The 19,589-nt window shown below is 36.6% G+C and overlaps 1 protein-coding gene across 5 annotated transcripts; it reads left to right on the forward strand.

The window, feature by feature from the left end:
* Positions 1-29: 29 nt before the first annotated feature.
* Positions 30-18,217, forward strand: atxn2l (ataxin 2-like). 5 transcript variants are annotated; one of them, XM_028043021.1, is made up of 24 exons: positions 31-258; positions 651-760; positions 2,752-2,791; positions 3,503-3,559; positions 5,784-5,855; positions 5,974-6,133; positions 7,345-7,475; positions 7,590-7,681; positions 8,670-8,918; positions 10,234-10,673; positions 11,121-11,207; positions 11,292-11,396; positions 11,549-11,629; positions 11,721-11,782; positions 12,836-13,188; positions 13,276-13,345; positions 13,911-14,045; positions 14,307-14,370; positions 14,719-14,876; positions 14,961-15,102; positions 15,426-15,535; positions 16,339-16,518; positions 16,590-16,758; positions 17,570-18,217. In XM_028043021.1, the coding sequence occupies exons 2-24, from the start codon at positions 708-710 to the stop codon at positions 17,617-17,619; spliced, it is 3,060 nt and encodes a 1,019-aa protein (XP_027898822.1). In that variant the 5' UTR covers positions 31-258; positions 651-707; the 3' UTR covers positions 17,620-18,217. The 5 variants fall into 5 exon arrangements, with proteins under 5 accessions (XP_027898814.1, XP_027898822.1, XP_027898830.1 ...); XM_028043029.1 differs by having other exon boundaries at positions 654-760; XM_028043013.1 differs by having other exon boundaries at positions 30-760; positions 12,836-13,152.
* The last annotated feature ends 1,372 nt before the right edge of the window (positions 18,218-19,589 follow it).

Here is a 19,589-nt window from a genome sequence, read left to right on the forward strand (position 1 = left end):
AAAAAGCACGTCAACGCCCCCTCCCCCTTCCAGCCGGTTTCCAGTCAGCCGCGCGCGGATTGAGTCAAGTGAGCCTACCGAAAGGTGGTGTTGACCGACCGCAGCAGGTTTTCTCCGAGAAACCTGAACAATTTCAACCTTCTGAGGCGACTGACACTAACGTCAAGCCCTTAGTTTGTAACGGAAGAGCCAGCGGTGCCGAAGTTGAGGCGACAGGACAGAGGGAAGAAAGTAAATCCCGGAGGGAAAGCGTCCGAAGTGAGCCTGAGGATCAAAGCTAATGCTAATTTAGCCTGCTAAATAATTACATGGAAGCTGTTGTTTTTTTAAAGTAGTTGTTTGTTTTTTACGTAACTCAAGGGGTTACAAAATAGTTGGTAACTGAGAGGTTTAATTTATATGTTATAATTAATTTTATTTCCAACGAGGTTTGCCTTAACACTGTAGGCCACAGGCGACTGGTGTTGAGTAGCTACAGTGGCCGGGGTGTTTTTTTGAGGTTACCCCGGCTCTTCTCTCTCTAGGGCAGGTGATTTTGCTAAAGGTAGTTTGGCTTTACACCAGCTTCTTTTCGGGAGATTTCAGTTTTATTAAGTTAGCTCAAGCTTGGTACTGTCTAAGGCTTGTGCTTCGCAATGCTGAAACCCCAGCAGCAATCCGGCTCAGGCGGGAGAAAGGCAACTAACGGAACATCAGGGCCCGGCGGTATGTCTTCCCCAGTCAGCGGCATCAACAGCGGCGGCCGGACACCGGCTGGAAGGTGAGCGAGCGGGGTCTCTCTGGGTAGGACAGTCCGGGGATTGTCCCGTGCGCGCAAGGCCTACCGGTTAAAGCGCCCTGCTCGAAGGGGGCGTGACTTGGACATAGAGACTTTGTCTTAGCCAATAGGATTCGTTTAATTATGATGGGCAGAATCTATGGACCAATATAAATGCTGTTTGTTTTATATAGCCGAATCAGTGAGGTGGGTCCGACTTTGTGAAAACAATAAAGAAGCATTAAGGCTATGCAAAGTTTAGCTGGCCTGTCAGTTCTGAAAATCTGACTTGTCGTTTCGATATGTCGTTGTTTTGTTTTCGTCTGCTGTCGTTATAATTCGGTAAGTTGTTAACGCTGCAGAGACTCCGGCATATATGAACCATGTCTTTAGATGTTTGTTGACTGAAGTCTTTGTAGCTCCGTCTTTGTTTTGTAACCTTGTGTGTAGCAGCGATAAAATTACATTTTATTTTAGCTTACCTTCTTTACTCTTAGCAAATTACTGCACCTGAATTGATCCGGATGGTTTTGCTAAATGTCTAAATAGAAATTAAATTCCGTTAATTATTTTAATCTTAAAAAAAAAAAAAAATACGTCAGTGTTTCTCTTTCTAAGACGGCTACAAATGAAATCCTAGTACCAGGTATATTCCGATTTTTTATTGTCATATATTAAGAAAAAATATTTAATTTTGAAATAATTTGCCAAAAATAAAATAAAAAAATTGCATGTTTGTTGTTGAGAGATTGGCCCATAGCAATTTCTAGTTTTCTTGCTGTTTTTTATAAATGTAATTTTTTTTTTTTATATGTGTTTTTGTAAGGATTATGACACATTAAACAAGAGAAATGTGCTTAAGGTAATTTCATGGATGTAGGGATTTTAAATCCAATTACAAATGAAAGATTTATAAGATTGCCTCTAATGTTTTTCTTATTTATGTCAAACTCAAATAGAAGATCAATGCACAAGAACATTGGTGCTTCTCTTAAGACGAGAAGATTTTTAACAAGCAAAAACACTGGTTTATTTAGAAACCCTTGACAAGAGTCAGAATCACAAAAAAATACTTATCTTAAAAAAATATGATCTTTGGTGGTTGATCAAACCTTTTAAAGGGGTTAAATGTAAATATCAGATAATGATAATGATTAAGAGTCCCTTCACACAGGCAAAAGTCATAGATATTAGAAACGGTAACAAAGAAACAAACAAAATCAGTTTGCATATTTTTTGAAGTAATAACAAAAAGGTAAATTGTGATATAATGGGATACTTTGACATAATAAAACATGCTCAGGGATCAAATCAGTTAAATTTTCAAAACACAAAAACAAAGATAGTTTTTTTTCAATTAAATTAAACATGACTGTGTTAAACCTGACCTAACTGATAATATTTAAGGTGTTTTGACTTTACATTAACCAGTTTCAACCAGTTTTTTTACCAATAAAAATGGTTGAAACTCTAACCTAATGATGGCATATAAATAGGAGGGCACAGGAACATAATGATAAATTAAATAACTGCAGGCTGCAAACTCTGAAGGTAATATTGTAACGTTCCAATTATTTAGAAGAAAGTTTATTTCTTACTTTTAATATATATTTAGAATCTTAAAAACAGCTTAAGAGTTCCTTCTGTCTGACAACCAAAGTTTTTAAAGTAAATATAATAGTTCGTCTTTAAAAATAAGATAAGAACACTTCCAGTTTTTTTTGATAGACCCTGGATCAAATCATTTATTTTTATATATGTGGAAAGATTAACAGGATACTTGTAATAAAGCTTCTTTTAAGGAAATGGTTCAGAAATCACAGATCCAGGGAAAACTGACCAGCATAAGTCATTTATCTTATCTTATTCATGAAAATACTTAAAATTTTTACAAATTGTTACATTTATGTACACAGTGAAATAACAGCACCCTGGGAAGATAAAAAGAAATCGATTCTTCTTCTGAATATTTTTTTTTCTTCTGTTTCTTGCAGGAATCGTTCCTCTGCAAAGCCGTCGTTTCAGGCCTCTCCTGTAAGTACACCAAGCACAAAAAGTTGCTTTAGCTGAAGAATTAATAAAACAAAAAAATTACCAGCATTTAAATTAAAAAGATTCTGCTTTTAACTTTAGCAATACTTTAAAACTTTACATGATTTTCAGAATTCAGGTTATTTTAATTATTTTTATATGGGACCGATTTATAATAAATGTGTTTTTTAAATCACTTTAAAAATATAGTAGATGTGATTTATATACATACTATATAATTGTATTTTCACAGCAATCCAGTCATTTAAAGAGATTAAAAGTTCAAATCATAATTTTTCATTTGTTTCAAGTCATAAAACATTTTAATAAACTCAAGTTCACTTCAGGTTTTCTCACTTATCAACTGTGACTTGATTTTTCTTTAAAAGAGTAATTTGTCTTTTTAAAATGGATCAGAATTACAGTCTAAGCTTAACTGCAGATAATACATCCCAGGATGTCAACACGACCTTCAACTCAACGTTAATTAATATTTGCATAATTTAAACTGTTTAAAAAGCTTTTAAAATCTTATTTTTTTACTAATGTAGATGTATTGATGTTTAATGTTTTTAATCTTATTCTCCACACCATTTTGTGATCTGTGTCTTTTAAAGTTCTTATATAAATAAATAAATATTTCTTGGGTTTATTTCTTGGGTCAGATGTGTGTGAAACTCTCATGATGCATACCTGTGTGTTTCCTGTGTACAGGTATTTGAGGGTGTGTACAACAACGCCAGAATGCTTCACTTCCTCACAGCTGTAGTGGTGAGTCAGTCATTTGGATCATTGTCAGTTCCCCCCCCAATCCTAATTGTTAGTCTGGAAGAATTACTTCCTTCAGTTTGTGTGACTAATTAAAAACATTAGAGGTAAAAGACAACCAACATTTTTCCAGGGAAGGATTGAATGGTGATAAGTCATACATCTATATCTAAAATTAGCAACAACATTGCTTTGAATGTGAACATTAAAACCTCCGTTCTGTTGCCTATTTATTCTAATACCTTCACTAATGTGTGTTAAATGGCGTTTTTAAAAGCTGCGCCACAGATTTATTCCTGCTATAGTGAAGCAGCGGTTATTACAGGGGAGGCGAAAGACAAGGAAGCAACACAAACGCACAAAAAAGTTATTTTATGGTGTCATTAAGCCACTTGTGTGATTGGATATATTGGGTCACACTGAAGCAGGGCTAATGATTCTACACATTATGTGGAAATCCATTAACACCTACTTTCCCTCAGTGTGTTTAATCTTGTTCAAATTTGGCAGGTAAATGTGAAATAGGATTGAAAATTAATATTAAATAGGAAGGAATGGCATTTGACTAAAATCAAACATCTAAAAGATAAAAAACAAAATCACTTCATATCATTAGGGGTTGGCGATATAGGCGTAAAGTTTTACCACAATATTTATTGGTACTATTCTGAAAGCAATAGAATAGACTACAAAAACTGTTTGTTACTACATTTTAGGTAATTGTACAACTATAACTGCATTTCACAGAAATTGTAGCCCCATAAATATAGAATAAAATAGAATATACTTTATTGATCTCCAAAGTAAAGTTCATATTCATTGACAAGCTACTCCATCTAAGGAACTAATAATACAAATATAACTATGAGAGATAAAGTTTCTAAAATATATATGAGTGATATAAGTAATTTAGTATGACTGAATATAAATAAAGAACAAGCATGCACATGCAAATATGTTAATCTAAAATAATTATAAATTAGTGCAGAGAAAATATAAGTAAATTTTTAAATATAGTGCTGCTCTTGAAAAACATTGATTCCTATTTGTAATACGCTTCTTTAAGACACCAGTCACATAAAGAAATGATACATTTACTGCTCATAGTATCTGCATTTAATTATGTTTTCACACATTAAATATCAACAAACTGTTGAAAAGAACAAACTAAATAGTTAAAATAACAATCCCACCAATATGGACAGTTTTGGAGGTTTTAATATATAAAATATTATTTGTAATTTAAATTTGATTGATTTTACACTTATGAACTTTTTCAAAACAGAAATGTTAACACATCTAGTCTGTATTCTGGCACCAGAATATTTTTTTTACAAACATAATTTATTTGAATTCATTATAAGAATAAATCAAAATTCCTATTGTTTCAAATTTCTTATCACGATACATGATAAACGATACAATAAATCATCTTCTCCACATGCTGTATTGAACACTAATAATACTCAGCAGCTTAATTATTTTTGGTGCATTTAGGTTATTTTTTGTAGTAACTTTTTTTTTTTTTTTTTATGTTATGAACCTCTAAAATTAAGCCAATCATTATTAGGCAATTTTTCTATATACCAGATTTGATTTTCTATTTTAAATAAATTGTTTACCTCATGACTTTTTCTTAAAAGAGAAATTCAAATAACAGAAAATAACTTAAAAAACTGACTTTTTTATTACAATCGTTCTTTCTGTGAGTTGAAATAAATTCAACGTTGAAATAAATAGAAGCTGTAAAAATTGCTTTTCAAAAACTATGGTGGTTTTCGGGTGCATTATATCACTCTGAACTACAGAAACTCGAGGAAAATCCAGATTTTTAAAAAATTTACAATTCAAAAACAGAAAATGTTATTAATTGCCGAGTTCTACTCACTCTGCAACCAAAGGAAAATTACATATATATGCTAAATGGAATAGAATAATCAGAAACCCTGTAAAAACTACACTGTAATAAAACAACATGGCAGCTGGATCTGAGCAGATGGTTGCACTTCCCATTGGGATACAACTGGATTAATGTTTAGCCAAATAAAGATCAATATCTGATTATGTGAGATCAGGTTGGAAAAGTTTTCAAAATATTTATTCAAGTTGCATCATATTTCTCCTAATACTCTTTATACACAGGATGCTGCATAATAAATGTACCAATTTTTCTGTAATAATCCGTTAATAAAGGATGAACTTTGGAAATAAAATGTTTATTTTTCAGGGTTCCACCTGTGAATTAAGAGTGAAGAATGGCAGCATGTTCGAAGGCATTTTCAAGACACTCAGTTCTCGGGTAAGACGCTCTTAAACACCATAAATAATCTTACAACAGATTGAAATGGGAGCTTTGATTCGGTTGTTAGCTTCTTGTGCGTATCTGCTCCGTCCTAATATTTCTGTTTGCTTCCTAGTGTGAGCTGGCTGTGGACGCTGTACACAAACGCAGCGAGGAAGAGGGCTCGTCATCTGCTCCGCCACGCAGTGAGGACATTACCGACACAATGATCTTCAGCCCAACAGATCTGGTTACAATGATCTGCAGAGATGTTGACCTCAACTACGCTACCAGAGGTACTAACAGTCACTTATCTGGATTAAATTCTGCAAATTATGCTTTCAAACTGCACAATTTGAGCAGTAAGGATTATCTTACTTATTCATGCTGTTCCCCCCAAAAAGCATCAACTTCTGTCTGAGGGACCCCTTTGCAAGCCCACAGACAATGATACACATTATGTAAAGAAACATAAACTTTTCAAATGTTTTTTTATTTAGTATTCAATAATTATTACATTAATTTATTTTAAATGTTGCCTTACAGCTTCTGATTTTAGAGACCATAATTTCTGTGGTGGACAATTTGATCAGATAATGTATTATAACTTTATTACCAGATAATAGTTTTTTTCATAACAATTCAGTCTTTTGGTTATAAGAAAATATGCAAAATTTTGTATTAATCACATCAAATTTTATTTTATTCCCACAGTTCCTTTTAGTGAAGTCATAATCATTTGTAGCAAAGGATGCAGATGCAGCTTAAAAAAAAAAACCTCGGCCCTTTCTGCTTGACTTGGCATCAGTACCGTGTAGGGCTCAGCTGTTGATTGATTTTTGGATTAGCTGTTTAGTAATTGGATGAAAAAGGTGCTTAATGTGAGATTTTTTTCCCCCAGAAATTTTGAACAGTTCTGGGTAGAACTTATTTACAAGCAAAGGTTTTTATTTTAAATTTGGGGCTTTGAAATGAAAAGTAAAATATCATCAGCCTAAAGGAAAACTTCACAGTCACTGTAACTAAGGTTGAAGCGATTAATCGTGATTAATCAATAATTGAAATAATCATTAACTAATTAAGTAATTGATTAATCGTTTACAAATTTTGGTACAGTTTTGACTTATTTACTGTCTTTTTTTGAGTCTGTATGCTCCAGTTAACAATAAATCAGTTGACGATTATTTCAGTAATTGATTAATCATGATTAATCGATTGCTTTGTCTTATCAAATCCCACCTGGTGAACTTTCCAATCATACTAAGTTATACAAGATTGGTCAGAATAGAGCCAAACTGCTAAACTTCCTGAAGCCAGAAAACATGTTGGATAGTTTTGAGATGAATTGTTGGAGTTTATGAGGAAGTTTGAACTGTTGGACCAAAACGGTGAACTCCAACCAATGTTATTTTCTGATAACATGGAAAATAAAACCACGCGTTGCAACTCGTCAGTCATTATTTGTTCCCTAAATAAAATCGTGACTTTGTGTGTTTTTGACTTTCAGACACCTTCACAGACACGGCCATCAGCTCCAGTCGCATTAACGGAGAACATAAGGAGAAGATTCTACAGAAATGGGAGGGAGGAGACAGCAACGGAGAAAGCTACGACCTTGAGAATGATGCCGTAAGTCAGGTGACGTTTTAGAAACCAGAACCGCCTCATAAAATTGGGGATTTTTGCTTCCCATCCCATAAAATACTTTTATCAGATTGGGTATTTATTGTCTCTTTGATTTTTGCTCTGCAGGCCAATGGCTGGGATGCAAACGAGATGTTTCGCTACAATGAAGTAAAATATGGAGTCACATCTACATATGATTCCAGTCTCTCCATGTATACGTAAGTTAAAATGATTCATGGTAAATTTGTATTTAAGAATGTTTTGTCTCCTTGTCAGAAGTTGTTTTTACTGTAATTTTAATTTCACTTTTTAACAGGTGTAGATTAATTAATCACTCCGCATAATCAGACTTTCAGGGTCAATAAAATAATGATAATTATTGTGTTTTAGTGTAAATAACTTGGAGCTGACGCAGAGCTAACATAAACCTGCGTAAAAATATAATAAACATTGATTATTCTCTTTCATTGCGCTAATTCAGTGGTGATTAAACTTTTTTATCATTGAGTATGCTTGCATTAATCTGCCAATATTAATATTATATTGACTGAAAATGGTCTCAAAATGACATTATCGTTTATTGCAATAATTTATGGAACAATTTATCCCATAAATTATTGCAGAAAAATTACAGGTCTAATAATTGTCTATTATTAAATACACTTTTTGTCTTCTCTTTAATTTTATATTAGATAGGATCACATATGTCTAATAACTGTTACTGCTGATAATTAATAATAATAATTTGTTATATGTGTATTCTTTAAAATCAATCCAAATGTTCAAGCTTGGTGCCTTAAATTTTTGAGGTAAATATGCAGAAAGTTTCATTTCTGCAAAGTTTTACACACCTCTTTTCTGCAAATAATGTGACAAGCTTCATTTGTCTAATTAAATTATGAAAATGTAAAAAATAATTAATTATTATTAATAATAATAATAATAATGATTAATTATTAATCATTAATTCATAATTAATGATTATTAATTAATCATTAATTAATAATAATAATAATGATGATTATTATTATTAATTAGCACTTAATAACAAATTAAGTGCTCACTAGCACTTAATTTGCTAAAAATTGAATAATTTTAAGAAGAAAAATTATTAAATTTTTGGCTCATGAATACTTGTGACCATTTCAGCCCATGTGACTAAATGTTTGGACTCTGCTGCTCTAAATATTTTTTCCGTCCTCACAGCGTCCCGTTGGAGCGGGGCAACTCCGAGGTTTATCGGCAGAGGGAGGCGCGCGCCGCCCGCCTGGCCAGCGAGATCGAATCCAGCCCCCAGTACCGCCATCGCGTCGGCTTGGAAAACGACGAGGGCAAATCCGAGGAGGAGAAGTACAGCTCTGTGGCGCGGGACGGTAGCGATCGCGAGAAAGGTCGCGAGAGCCCTCGAGACAGAGGCAGCGAGAAAGGCAGAGACAGTCCTGGAGCAAGCAGCAGGTGAGACCGGATCTCCATGACTTGTTCATGTAGATGTGTGTAAACGTCCTGAAAATGTTAAGCAAACATGCATAACATGATGTCCCTAATAATTTATCCACTGTTCTAGGAGTTATTTTAATAGATAATTCTGACGATTAATCTTTCTTCATTTAAACGACTAAATTTATCTTATACAGTTTTAAAGCTATGTAAAAAAATGCAAATGAATTAAAGACAAACAGCATTTTATTGCCTAAAATTCAATAACATGGCAAAGAATTAATGCCTCGGCATCTAAACAAATAATAAATAAGAGCCATTTCTTCATGACATAACGTCAGTAAATTTTAGGGCTAATATTTTGACAAAGTCTTTTCAATTAGCCAATTAGTAACTGGATAGCAAAAGGTGCCTAATATGAGAATTTTACTGAATTTGAACCAGGTGAAGCTAACGCTGTAACGTTTGAGGAGTTCTGGGTAGAACATACTTATAAACAGACAAGATTTTTCATCTAAAATCCAACAGTTTTAACTTAATCGCTGCTTTGAGAGTGTTTCCCCCCAAATTTTAAAGTCTGTATAAAGCAATGAATGATTATTTGATTACTAAATTAGTTGGTGATTATTTCAATAATTGATTATTCGCGATTAATCGATTAATTGTTTCAGTCCTACACCTTGCCATGACTTCACCTACAATAATAAATATTGAAGCTGATATATGAATAAAGAAAACCTCCAATATAATTTTTGTCTATGATGGGACAAAAGAGGAGCTCATCAGTTTTGCATAATTGCACCTAACGATTATTTTAATAATCGGTTATTATTTTGACAATTAGTCAGTTTAATTGGAGGAAAAAATTGGTTTGATTTTTCATTTAGCCACTTTAACCTTTTTATGCAATGTTAGAAATACATTAAAATATGTAATAAAAAATAATAATTTTTTTGACAAGAGAATAACATTTTATTGGTTAAAATGCAATAATATAGCTTTCATTTATTGAATTTGAACTGGGTGAAGCTGACATTATGTCACTTTAGGAGTTTTGGGTTAAACATATTTACAGACAGATGTTTTCCTCTTAAATTAAAAATATTAATTATTGCTCTGAATTAACCTTTTCTGAGTTTGTATTCTAAAGTTTCAGATTAATCGATTACTAAATTAGTTGACGATTATTTCTATAATCGATCACAATTAATACGATTAATTGGCACTACTGAGATCAGATATGAGACTATGTGAAAGGAGTGACATTTGAAATGCTGCACCACCTGGTTTTAGTTGTTTTTAGTACAGTTCTGATGGACTTTCTGTTTCTCAGAGAGGGAAAATACATTCCACTACCTCAACGTCAGAGAGAGTTGAACCGCGAGCGAGCCGAGAGAGGTCCCGGCGGGCCGCCACCACACAGTCGACCTGGCGGAGGGTACCGGCCCACTCCTTCATCCTCGTCTTCGCCGAGACCCCACCTCCCCTCGGCTGCTGGACCCCAAACCGGAGTCTCTCCCTCAGAGAGAAGCAGCCCTCAGTCGAGTCGAGTCGGGGCATACGCCGCACACCATACACCGGGAAATCCGAGTCCAGGTTCCGGTCCGGCGAGCCCGTACACGCCTGCGTCTCCTGGTGGGTCAGCAGCCACTCCAACCTCTGCTTCTACAGCCACGTCTCCATCCAGCCCCCCCAACCCTCACGGACATCCTGTTCCTCACTCCCACTCACACCCGCTGTCTCTGTCTGATGCTGGCAGGCCTGTTAATGGAGGTAAGACAGGCTGTCAGTGCATCCATAAAGTCTTAAATTAAGGCTTTAAAATCATTCAAAGTTGGCCTTAAATACATTAGTCACAGGTCTTAAATTTTGTTGCAGCAGGAATATTTGATCTTGTGGGGCTTCTCTGTCAGGCAAACCTTTGAGTCACCCGCAAACATAATCATTACGTTCTGTGACTCAAGGTAGCTGCTGCTACTGCTAATATACCCTAGCTGGCTAGCTTTTTTTACGTCTATCAAGGGTAAAGTGTAAATTTATTGCCTGTTTACTAATTTGTGTTGTCGTGATGCAGCTCTTAAATTTAATAAATGGCCTTAAAAAGTCTTAAATTTGTTGGTGAAATCTGCAGAAACGCTGCATGAATTAAATCACTGATTGTTCCATCTGCCGCCTCACAAATTTGAGTAGCTAAAGCCAATTTTTTATGTGTCTTATCAGTTTCTGCTGGACCGTCTCCTAAAGCCCAAAGACCTTCACAGCCGAGTCGGACAAATCGCGTTCCAAACCCACTTTCACAGTCCACAGGTAACGATTCAAATTCAATAAAAACTTAGTTGTCTTGCAACATTTTATCCAGACTTACCCGTGGTGTTTCTGATGTCCTTGCAGCCACTCGTTCTCCTAAATCAGCCTCTTCCCAGGACTCGCCTTTCGTAGACGTCTCTGTGTCCGCCCAGAAGACGTCTGGCCCCGCCCCTCTCTTCACTGTAGATGGTAATGGCTCCCAGCCAGCTGTCTGTTTTGGTTCCTGTTCCTCTGGGTTTTATGGAGTGTACAAAATCAATCCTGCAATTGCAAAAACTTTAGTTCAACATATTTTTAGAGCAGAATGGAGATTTGATTTCTAATTATTTTTGCCTTTGCAGTGAATGAGATCCTTGGTACAGCTGCTAAAGAGCGCTCTGCAGAAAGCCCTGGCAGCACAGAGGACGGCAAAAGCAGCAAAGGTTTATGAGCTTTGGACATTTAAGGAAAATTAATCGGTTTATTAAATGGCTGCTCAGTTTTATAACCGTTGTTTTCTGTTTCCTCTGTCAGCTCCTTCAGTTCAGCAAAGGTCACAACTTGAAGAGCTGCGGAAATTCGGCAAAGAATTCAGGGTAAGCCTGTTTATGTTGAAATGTGTGTTTCTAAAAAAATTTATTAACAATTATATTGATCTAAACTTTAATTCAAAACATTTGTCCTGTCCAGTGGTGGGCAGAATACACAAAAATTTTACTCAAGTAAGAGTAGGACTACTTCAGCATATTTTTTACTCACGTCTCCGTTCAAGAAATGACTCAAGTAAGAGTAAAAAGGTGTTTGGTAAAAAGTCTACTCAAGTACTGAGTAACTGTAATCACTTAATATTTAAAAAATACATAATCAGATGGACAAAAATGTAAAATGAAGTGGAAATTTTGGTATTTTAATTACAAAATGACAAAAAAATCATATAAGTAACAAAATATAACAAAATCAGGTAAAATATCCTTTTTCCAAATCAGTTTCTTTTAATAAAAAACTTTTTAACAAAAACTGCAGGTCTGTGTCTGATGAATTTTTGGTTAAAACATGTTTGTTTTTTATTCTGTGGGTAGAAAATACAGAAATTTTACTCAAGTAGAGTAGAAAAACTTCATAATAAAATTACTCAAGTAAAAGTAAAAAGTACAACGTTGTAAAAATACTATAAGTACTTTTTTAAGTTACTCAAGTAAATGTAATTAAGTAAATGTAACTAGATAGTACCCAACACAATTATGTTTCTTTACTTTAAGAGAAAGTGAATGAATCATTTTATTACTTGTCTGTGGTTGCAGACAATAGTTTTTGCATTACCTCATTGACCGGATAGGGAGGTATCTGTCGCATCCATTTCTCTTTTGTTTTTAACTCCTTTCCCAAAGTCGCTTTAATAATTTGAGGTTTTATCTTCAAAACTCTCTTCTGTGATTTTTCAATATGTGATTTCAGTGTAACTTGAAAATACATGAGTACATATGTGATACTGAGTCATAAATTGGATGAAATGCGCTTTTGTAGATATTTCAAGCTATGTGCTGTTGAACATTTGCAGATAAAAAAATATCCTGACCTCCTATTGACCTCTTAAACACACACAAAGTCTAAGATTTTCACTTTATTATGAACTAACTCTTGTTTTCCAGCTCCAGCCCAGTGGAGCCGGCTCCAGCTCTCCCAGCTCTCCCGCAGCAGCAACGCCACCTTCGGTCGGTGAGGTGAACCAGTCAGGTGCAGCCAAGCCTCCGTCAGACACCCACGCGCCCTCAGAGCCCAAACCTCAGCCTCCAGCTCCCAGTCCTTCCCAGACCCAACCCCAGCATTCCCCAGCTCCCTCTGAAGAGCCCACTAAAGATGCCACAACGCCACTGGGCACCGCTGCTGCTACCACAGCTCCCATTCCAGACAGGCAATCACCAGCAACCCCTCAGCCAGCCAGGACCCCGGGAACAGAGGATGCTAGGTCTGAGACAGGAGAGCGTACTGAGGGTGTGGCAGAGTGAGTTTCAGTGGCTGTGAATGAATGAGGGTTTTTTTCCTGCATGTTGACGTCCCTGTTGATAAATACAATCATTCTGTCTTTCAGTCAAGTGAAGAAATCAACTTTAAATCCAAATGCTAAAGAGTTCAACCCAAACAAAACTCAGATGCCCATGGTAAGAAAGTTTATCCACATTATCTCTTCTAATTGTTTATTAGAGGAAAATGTGGAGATATTGTTGATTAAAAACACTGTGGTTGAAACGATTAACTGTGATTAATTGATAAATAAAATGATCAAGTAGTTTAGTCATCAGTTAACCATTAACTGGAGTAAATAGACTCAAAATGTAATTTGCTGGAAGTACAATATAGTTATAGCAGTAATTATGTCAAAACTTTACAAAAGCGCTTAATCAATTACTAAATTAGTTGAGGATTATTTCAACAATCTATTAATCACAATTAATTTGATTATTTATTTCAGCCCTAGTTTTACGACTGTGAAGTTTCCCTTTACACTGATAATATTTAACTTTTTATTTCAAGTCCCCAACTTTCTTTACCATCCGTTTTAATTTCTTCTACACCTTGGGTTGCAGGTTATCTGAATTTGCTCAAAAGTGAAACGCTTGATATGTAATTTTAAACTGCAAACTCAGAGACATTTAAAATAATCATCTGTATATAATCACCTGAATCACCTATAAAATAATCACCTGATTATTTGCTTTGTTACAGACAAAACCCAACACTGCACCAACCCCGCCTCGTCCAACTCCTCCAAGCCCAGTGGTCCTGCAGCATCCTGGTGGGCAGGGACAGCTCTACAATGCTCCCTACCTCTCCTACGTTTCACAGATGCACCCTGTGCAGGTATGCAGGCAGAAGACAAACACGCATCACTGGGAGATTTTATTGGCATAGTGACAACTGTTCAAGCATATTTATAGTTTCTTGTCTAAAAAATTACATTTTTATGCATTTTTTTGGGTAAGAATGCAAATTTGATTTCATTTTGATGAAAATTAACACTTCTTTTAAGCACATGATGCAATTTATGGAACATAAGTTTGGGGTTTTTTAGTAAAAGTAGCAACATTTTAGTTTTTATTTTCCTGTTTACATTTCCTGCAGGCTCCACAAATGTACCAGTACCCAATGTCGACAGTTAACCAAGGAAAATACCCCAGGGGCAAAGGTAACTGTTTTTATTGTCTCATCTGAGTAAACTTATTTATATACGTATATGGGATTTGTTGCCACATTTTCATTTTAAAATCAGGAAATGATCAGATTTTCTTGCTCCGGTGACTACGACTGCCCCATTAATCCGGTTTGATCAAACTCTAGTTTGTTTGCCTACAAAGTCCCGTTTGCTTGGGGAGATGGTAATGCATCAAACTCTGGTTTGTTTGGCTCAGTTCAGTGTGAAAACAAACCCCACCACATTAAAATATTAGCTAATATTGCCACGGTGGTAGACTTGGTCTGATTGTAGACCAGACTATCAGGTGTGAGATTTATCCTAACATTTTCTCCTCTCTAGTGCCGACGCGACCCGAAACATCACAAATGCTGCAAGCTGCTGCATCAGTAGCTGGAGCCCCTCTGGTGGCGTCTCCGTACCCTCAGTCGTACCTTCAGTACAACCCGCAGCAGTACAGCCAGCAGCAGGTCATCCAGGCCATGACATACAATGGACAGGTACGGCGCCAAATAAAGGCCTTAAATCTCCTTCACCGGGCGGCTGGGGGTAGCAGCCTGAACACGTTTGCTTCTTCTCCACAGCCCATGTACTCCATGCTGCAGGGCGGAGCGAGGATGATAGGTCAGGGCAGCGGCCACCACCCCCAGGCCCTCGGCCCGCCCGGAGGGCCTCAGTTCCCTGCACAGGGAGAGGGGCCCCAGGGGCCGCAGCAGGGCATCTATGGTGAGTGGGGCTGGGTTTTCAAGTCAGGACATCTCAGCAGCAGGCAGAGTTTAACTTTTTTCCCCCCCCCATCAGTTTTTGTTTTTCACAATATAACAAAATAGAACCAAACCTTTACATGTTATATAAAACAAACAAAAATAAAACATGTCAATTAAATCCAAACCTTGATTTAAACTTTTTACTCCTGAGTAATTTCTTGGACCAGCTACTCTTACTTGAGTAAATGTTTGGGTTCTCTGCCCACTTTGTAACAAACATCGAGCTATTCAAGTTCTTTAAAGAAAAACAATATTTGTGACGGCCTTTCTGTTTGCGTGCAGCGCCGCAGTCCTTCTCCCATCACTCGGGCGCCGTCCATCAGCCGCAGCCTTCCAGCACCCCGACCGGCAACCAGCCGCCCCCGCAGCACGCTGCTCCCAGCCCTGGGCAGGTACCACACCCAGAAAACCTTCATCTTATTCTCCCTGTTTTTATGAGACTGTGACTTTAAACATGCGGCAGAATTAATTAGATATTTTAAATTAGGGTTCTGAAATTTCATTGGAGTAATTTTTTCCAAGGCGGGAAAAACTTTTGGAAAAGTAGGAGAGAAAAGTCTCAGCTTTGAAACGAGACTTTAGAGCAGAGACACGTTTTTATTTTCCTTTTTTATCTCATTTTTCACTTTCTTTTGCTTATTTTTCTTCCATCCCTTTGTGACTTTATCTGTCCTTTCATTCTTTTTTGTCCTTACTTTTGTTCACTCTTTTGTTGTTTTTGTCTCTTTTCGGCATTTTAGTTTTTCTTTCTTTCTGTCCTTTCGATATTTACATCTTCCTAGCTCTTTTCATTATTGGGTTCCTTTGTCTGTCCTTTTTCTTCCTTTATTCCTCTTTTATCTTTTCATTCATCCTTCCTTGCATCTGTCATTTGGTTTGTTTTTCATCCTTTTTTTGTCCTTTGTTTCGCAGGTTGCATGGTTCAAATCCTGACGAATGAAAAATCTTCTGTAAATTTATTGTGAATTTAGTTTTTTTGTTCTTTAAAATGTTCCAGAAATGTAATTTCTGGATGGATTCTGAAGTTTCCCAGCTGTTGTAACCAACTCTCTGTCTGTTAGTGTTAGTAACTCGTTCATTCGAGTCGATATATTTAAACCCTAGCTCTGTCATGCTGATATAAGTGTTGAATCCTGAGTGACGATCTCGTCTTCAGACGCCCAGGTTCAGGTTTTCTCGCTGCGTCTCGTTGCAGAACGCCCAGTCCGGCCCGCAGCCTCAGTCCTTGTACCACTCAGGTCCGCTTTCGGCTCCCACTCCGCCCAACATGCCGCCGGGCCACACCTCCCCACAGGGCTCCTACCCCATTCCGGGGTACAGCATCCACAGCCACCAGGGCCTCCCGCCTGCCTACACTCTGAGCCAGCTGACTCAGGTACGTCTCTGCCTCTTCCCTGAGCGCTGCTCTACCTGGACGGGATCTAAGCTCTCATTGGCTCCCATCAGGCTCACGTTCAAGGAGCGATGCCGGGACCTCACCACTCAGGCAGCCACGGCCAGCCGCAGCTAGTAATGCTGCAGACGCCTCAGCAGGGACCAGGCGGCATGCCGCAGCACCCGCAGCACGGGCCGCAGCAAGGACCGCACCAGCACTTTTACATAGGACACCCACCAGGTAGCAACTGTCATTAAGATAAACTACAGCCGCCACTAACTCCACTCATCGTCATGATACATATGATACATTTACATTAAAAATCTCTGAAACTTTTATATTAATCAATAAACCAATAAATTTTGGTTAGTGTTAAAAAAAACACTGACTGAATTTTCCTTTTTTTTACTATTTTCTCCTGTTATTTTCTACAAGAGCATCAAAACACATCAGTAAATCAAAGAATATGATTACATGAAGTCAGGTTTGTACAATGTAACATTAGCGCCATTGTAGATTTAAAAGTAAATTTATGCCAAAAAATTACATTAAAAAAACCCAGAATTTTTTTATTTGGTCACAGAAATTTAAGATTCAAAAGATGAAAATATGTCACAATAATTCACAATAAAAAAATTTCCAAGAGAGCACAAAAACAGTGAATTTAAAAATATTAAATGAAGTTAGTTTAGTACGACGGCATATTAGGGTCATTGTAGATAAAAATAATTTCAGAAATTTTAGGGTTTTTTTATGGAAATTCACTTTTTTCTATATCTACCATTTATAAAAAAAACTCAGATTTTTGAGATTGTCAGGTATTTTCTAAAATTAACAAGAAAATTTTCAGGATTGAAAAGTCTAAAATTTTCTATAGATTTTTTTAAAATTAATCTCACATTGTCTAGAGAAATACTTGGAAATTTCAGAGTTTCTAAAGTCGAGAGTTTTTGACTTTTGAAACTCAGAAAATCTCTTTTTACGTGAATTTCCATGATCGCGATTATATTACATCGGCGATCTTAACGGTTTGTGTCCTTGTCCTCCGCAGCGATGCAGGTACAAACACACCCTGCCTCCTTCCATCCACCTGGAAACTAAACGCCTCCGTCCCATCCTCCATGACGTCCTGGTCCTCCCTCCCCCACCTCCTGCTGGACCTGCGGTCCAGGACAGAACAACCCAGAACTGACAGAATCACACAGAGGAGAGACGACGACACAAATTTCTCACGGCACCTTACTCTTCTGCTGTGATGTTGCTCATCGGCGAGAACGTCTGCCCAGTCGAGGACATTTTTATTACTGGTGACGATGAAGATGAGAGGACAGCCGCAGCTCTTCCCTCCACCTTCTTCCCCGCTTTTTGTTTTGTTTTTGTTGTCCTGGACCGGGGAGATAATCAGAAACAGGCGGGGGCAGCAGCAGACGTTTTTTTTCTCTTCCATAAATGTTTTTAAGCCTTGTGAGGTTTTGTATTTACCACAACACAAACGGGAAACGGACTGACGTAAAAGATTGAGAGTGTGATAGAGGAGGGAGGCGAAGACGTGAGGGGACTTTTAGCAAAAAAAATTTTAAAACTCAATCTAGTAGTGAAAATCTGCCCCTTAGCCCTTCTTCTTTCCTGTAGGAAAATATAATTAATAAAAAAATGGACAAGACAAAAAAAAGTTTAAAAACAATGACTAAAAAATAAAGTTCTCTACTCAACTACCGTCATTTGTTTTTATTTTACTTTCTACTGTAATGGTGCAAATGTTCCTCAAAACGATTAATCGGATTAGTTGCGAATAATATGTTTAATCGTGATTAATTGTCATTACTCGCATTCATCATAAGTAATCCAATTAATCATGAATAATCTGATTAATCGATAACTGGAATATACAGACTCAAAACAGGCCATTTTGCTGAAAAAACATATTCATAGTTGTGTTTAAACAAAAACAGTGAAACAAAAATATACATTTTGCATTTAACTTGGGAAAAACCTACTTTGTAAATATTTTCTACCCAGTACTGTTCAAGAGATAATTTTAGCTTCATCCAGTTAAAATTCTGCCAAAATAATCTATTAATTCAAATAATTAAATGTTAAAATAATCAACACTTAAACAGTGTTGATAAATCAAGTGGGAAGAGCTGAGCTTTTCATTTCTTATTGCATTTAAGACAAAAAAACTTTTGAAAAGGAACCGCATTTATTTGCCTCTCAATGTATTTCTAATATTGTATGAAAGGCCTAAGTGGTTGAAAATAATGGTACATCCTGCAGATCAATCGATTAATCATTAGAATAATTGATTGATCAGTGACTAAAGTAATATAGTTACAAGACATCAATAATTAGTCCGTGTCAACTGTGTTTATTTTGCATCTTTAATCACTTTCCTTTAAGGTACCGGTAGACTAAATAAGGCAATTGCCTCCACTGTCATCTCAGGAATGGCCACCAAGGGGAGCTGTCTGGCTTTATTAGAGAGTATTGTACCGGTTCGGTATCGCACAGAAACGCTGTTATACAGCATCAGCCTCACCGGGCCATTGTAAAGCGTCCTTCCTGGAAATCAGACCTGACGAGGCGGACATTCAGTTCAGTTGACACCGAGGCCGCGGCGCTGCGGTCAAACCAGCCTCTGCTTCGGAACAAATGGTCCAGCCAGCCCCCCACGAGCCTTTTTCTGTGGCGCACGAGTGCTAAGTATTACGGTAAACACATTTACGGCTTATTTTCAAAATAAGAGCTTGTTTCCGGGGCTTTTTTCCCCCCACGTCTAACCAAAAGCAAATATACTGTCTAATCTTTAATGATACACAATAATGCTTTCTTTTTCAGAATTTAAATTCCAAAAACATCTGATTACCTAGAGCTGTTCCTCAAAATGTTTCATCCATGTAAAATGGGTATTTTCTTAATTAAAAAAACCCTTCAAAGATATTACTCTAATCAATTTCACCACTAGATGTCACTGTTTCATGAATGTCTGGAATTTCAAAATGGAAGATCCACTTATAAAGTCAATATTGTCATTTTTGAGGGGGAATATCTGAATATATTCAATAATTACA

Source organism: Xiphophorus couchianus, chromosome 2 (assembly GCF_001444195.1).
Source record: "Xiphophorus couchianus chromosome 2, X_couchianus-1.0, whole genome shotgun sequence".
Classification (NCBI taxonomy): domain Eukaryota; kingdom Metazoa; phylum Chordata; class Actinopteri; order Cyprinodontiformes; family Poeciliidae; genus Xiphophorus; species Xiphophorus couchianus.

Coding starts and splice junctions, on each gene's coding strand:
- atxn2l (XM_028042996.1), top strand. CDS start 636: ATGCTGAAACCCCAGCAGCAATCCGGCTCAGGCGGGAGAAAGGCAACT. Junction 3,560..5,783: donor ACTTCCTCACAGCTGTAGTG/GTGAGTCAGTCA, acceptor TTTATTTTTCAG/GGTTCCACCTGTGAATTAAG. Junction 6,134..7,344: donor CCTCAACTACGCTACCAGAG/GTACTAACAGTC, acceptor TTTGACTTTCAG/ACACCTTCACAGACACGGCC.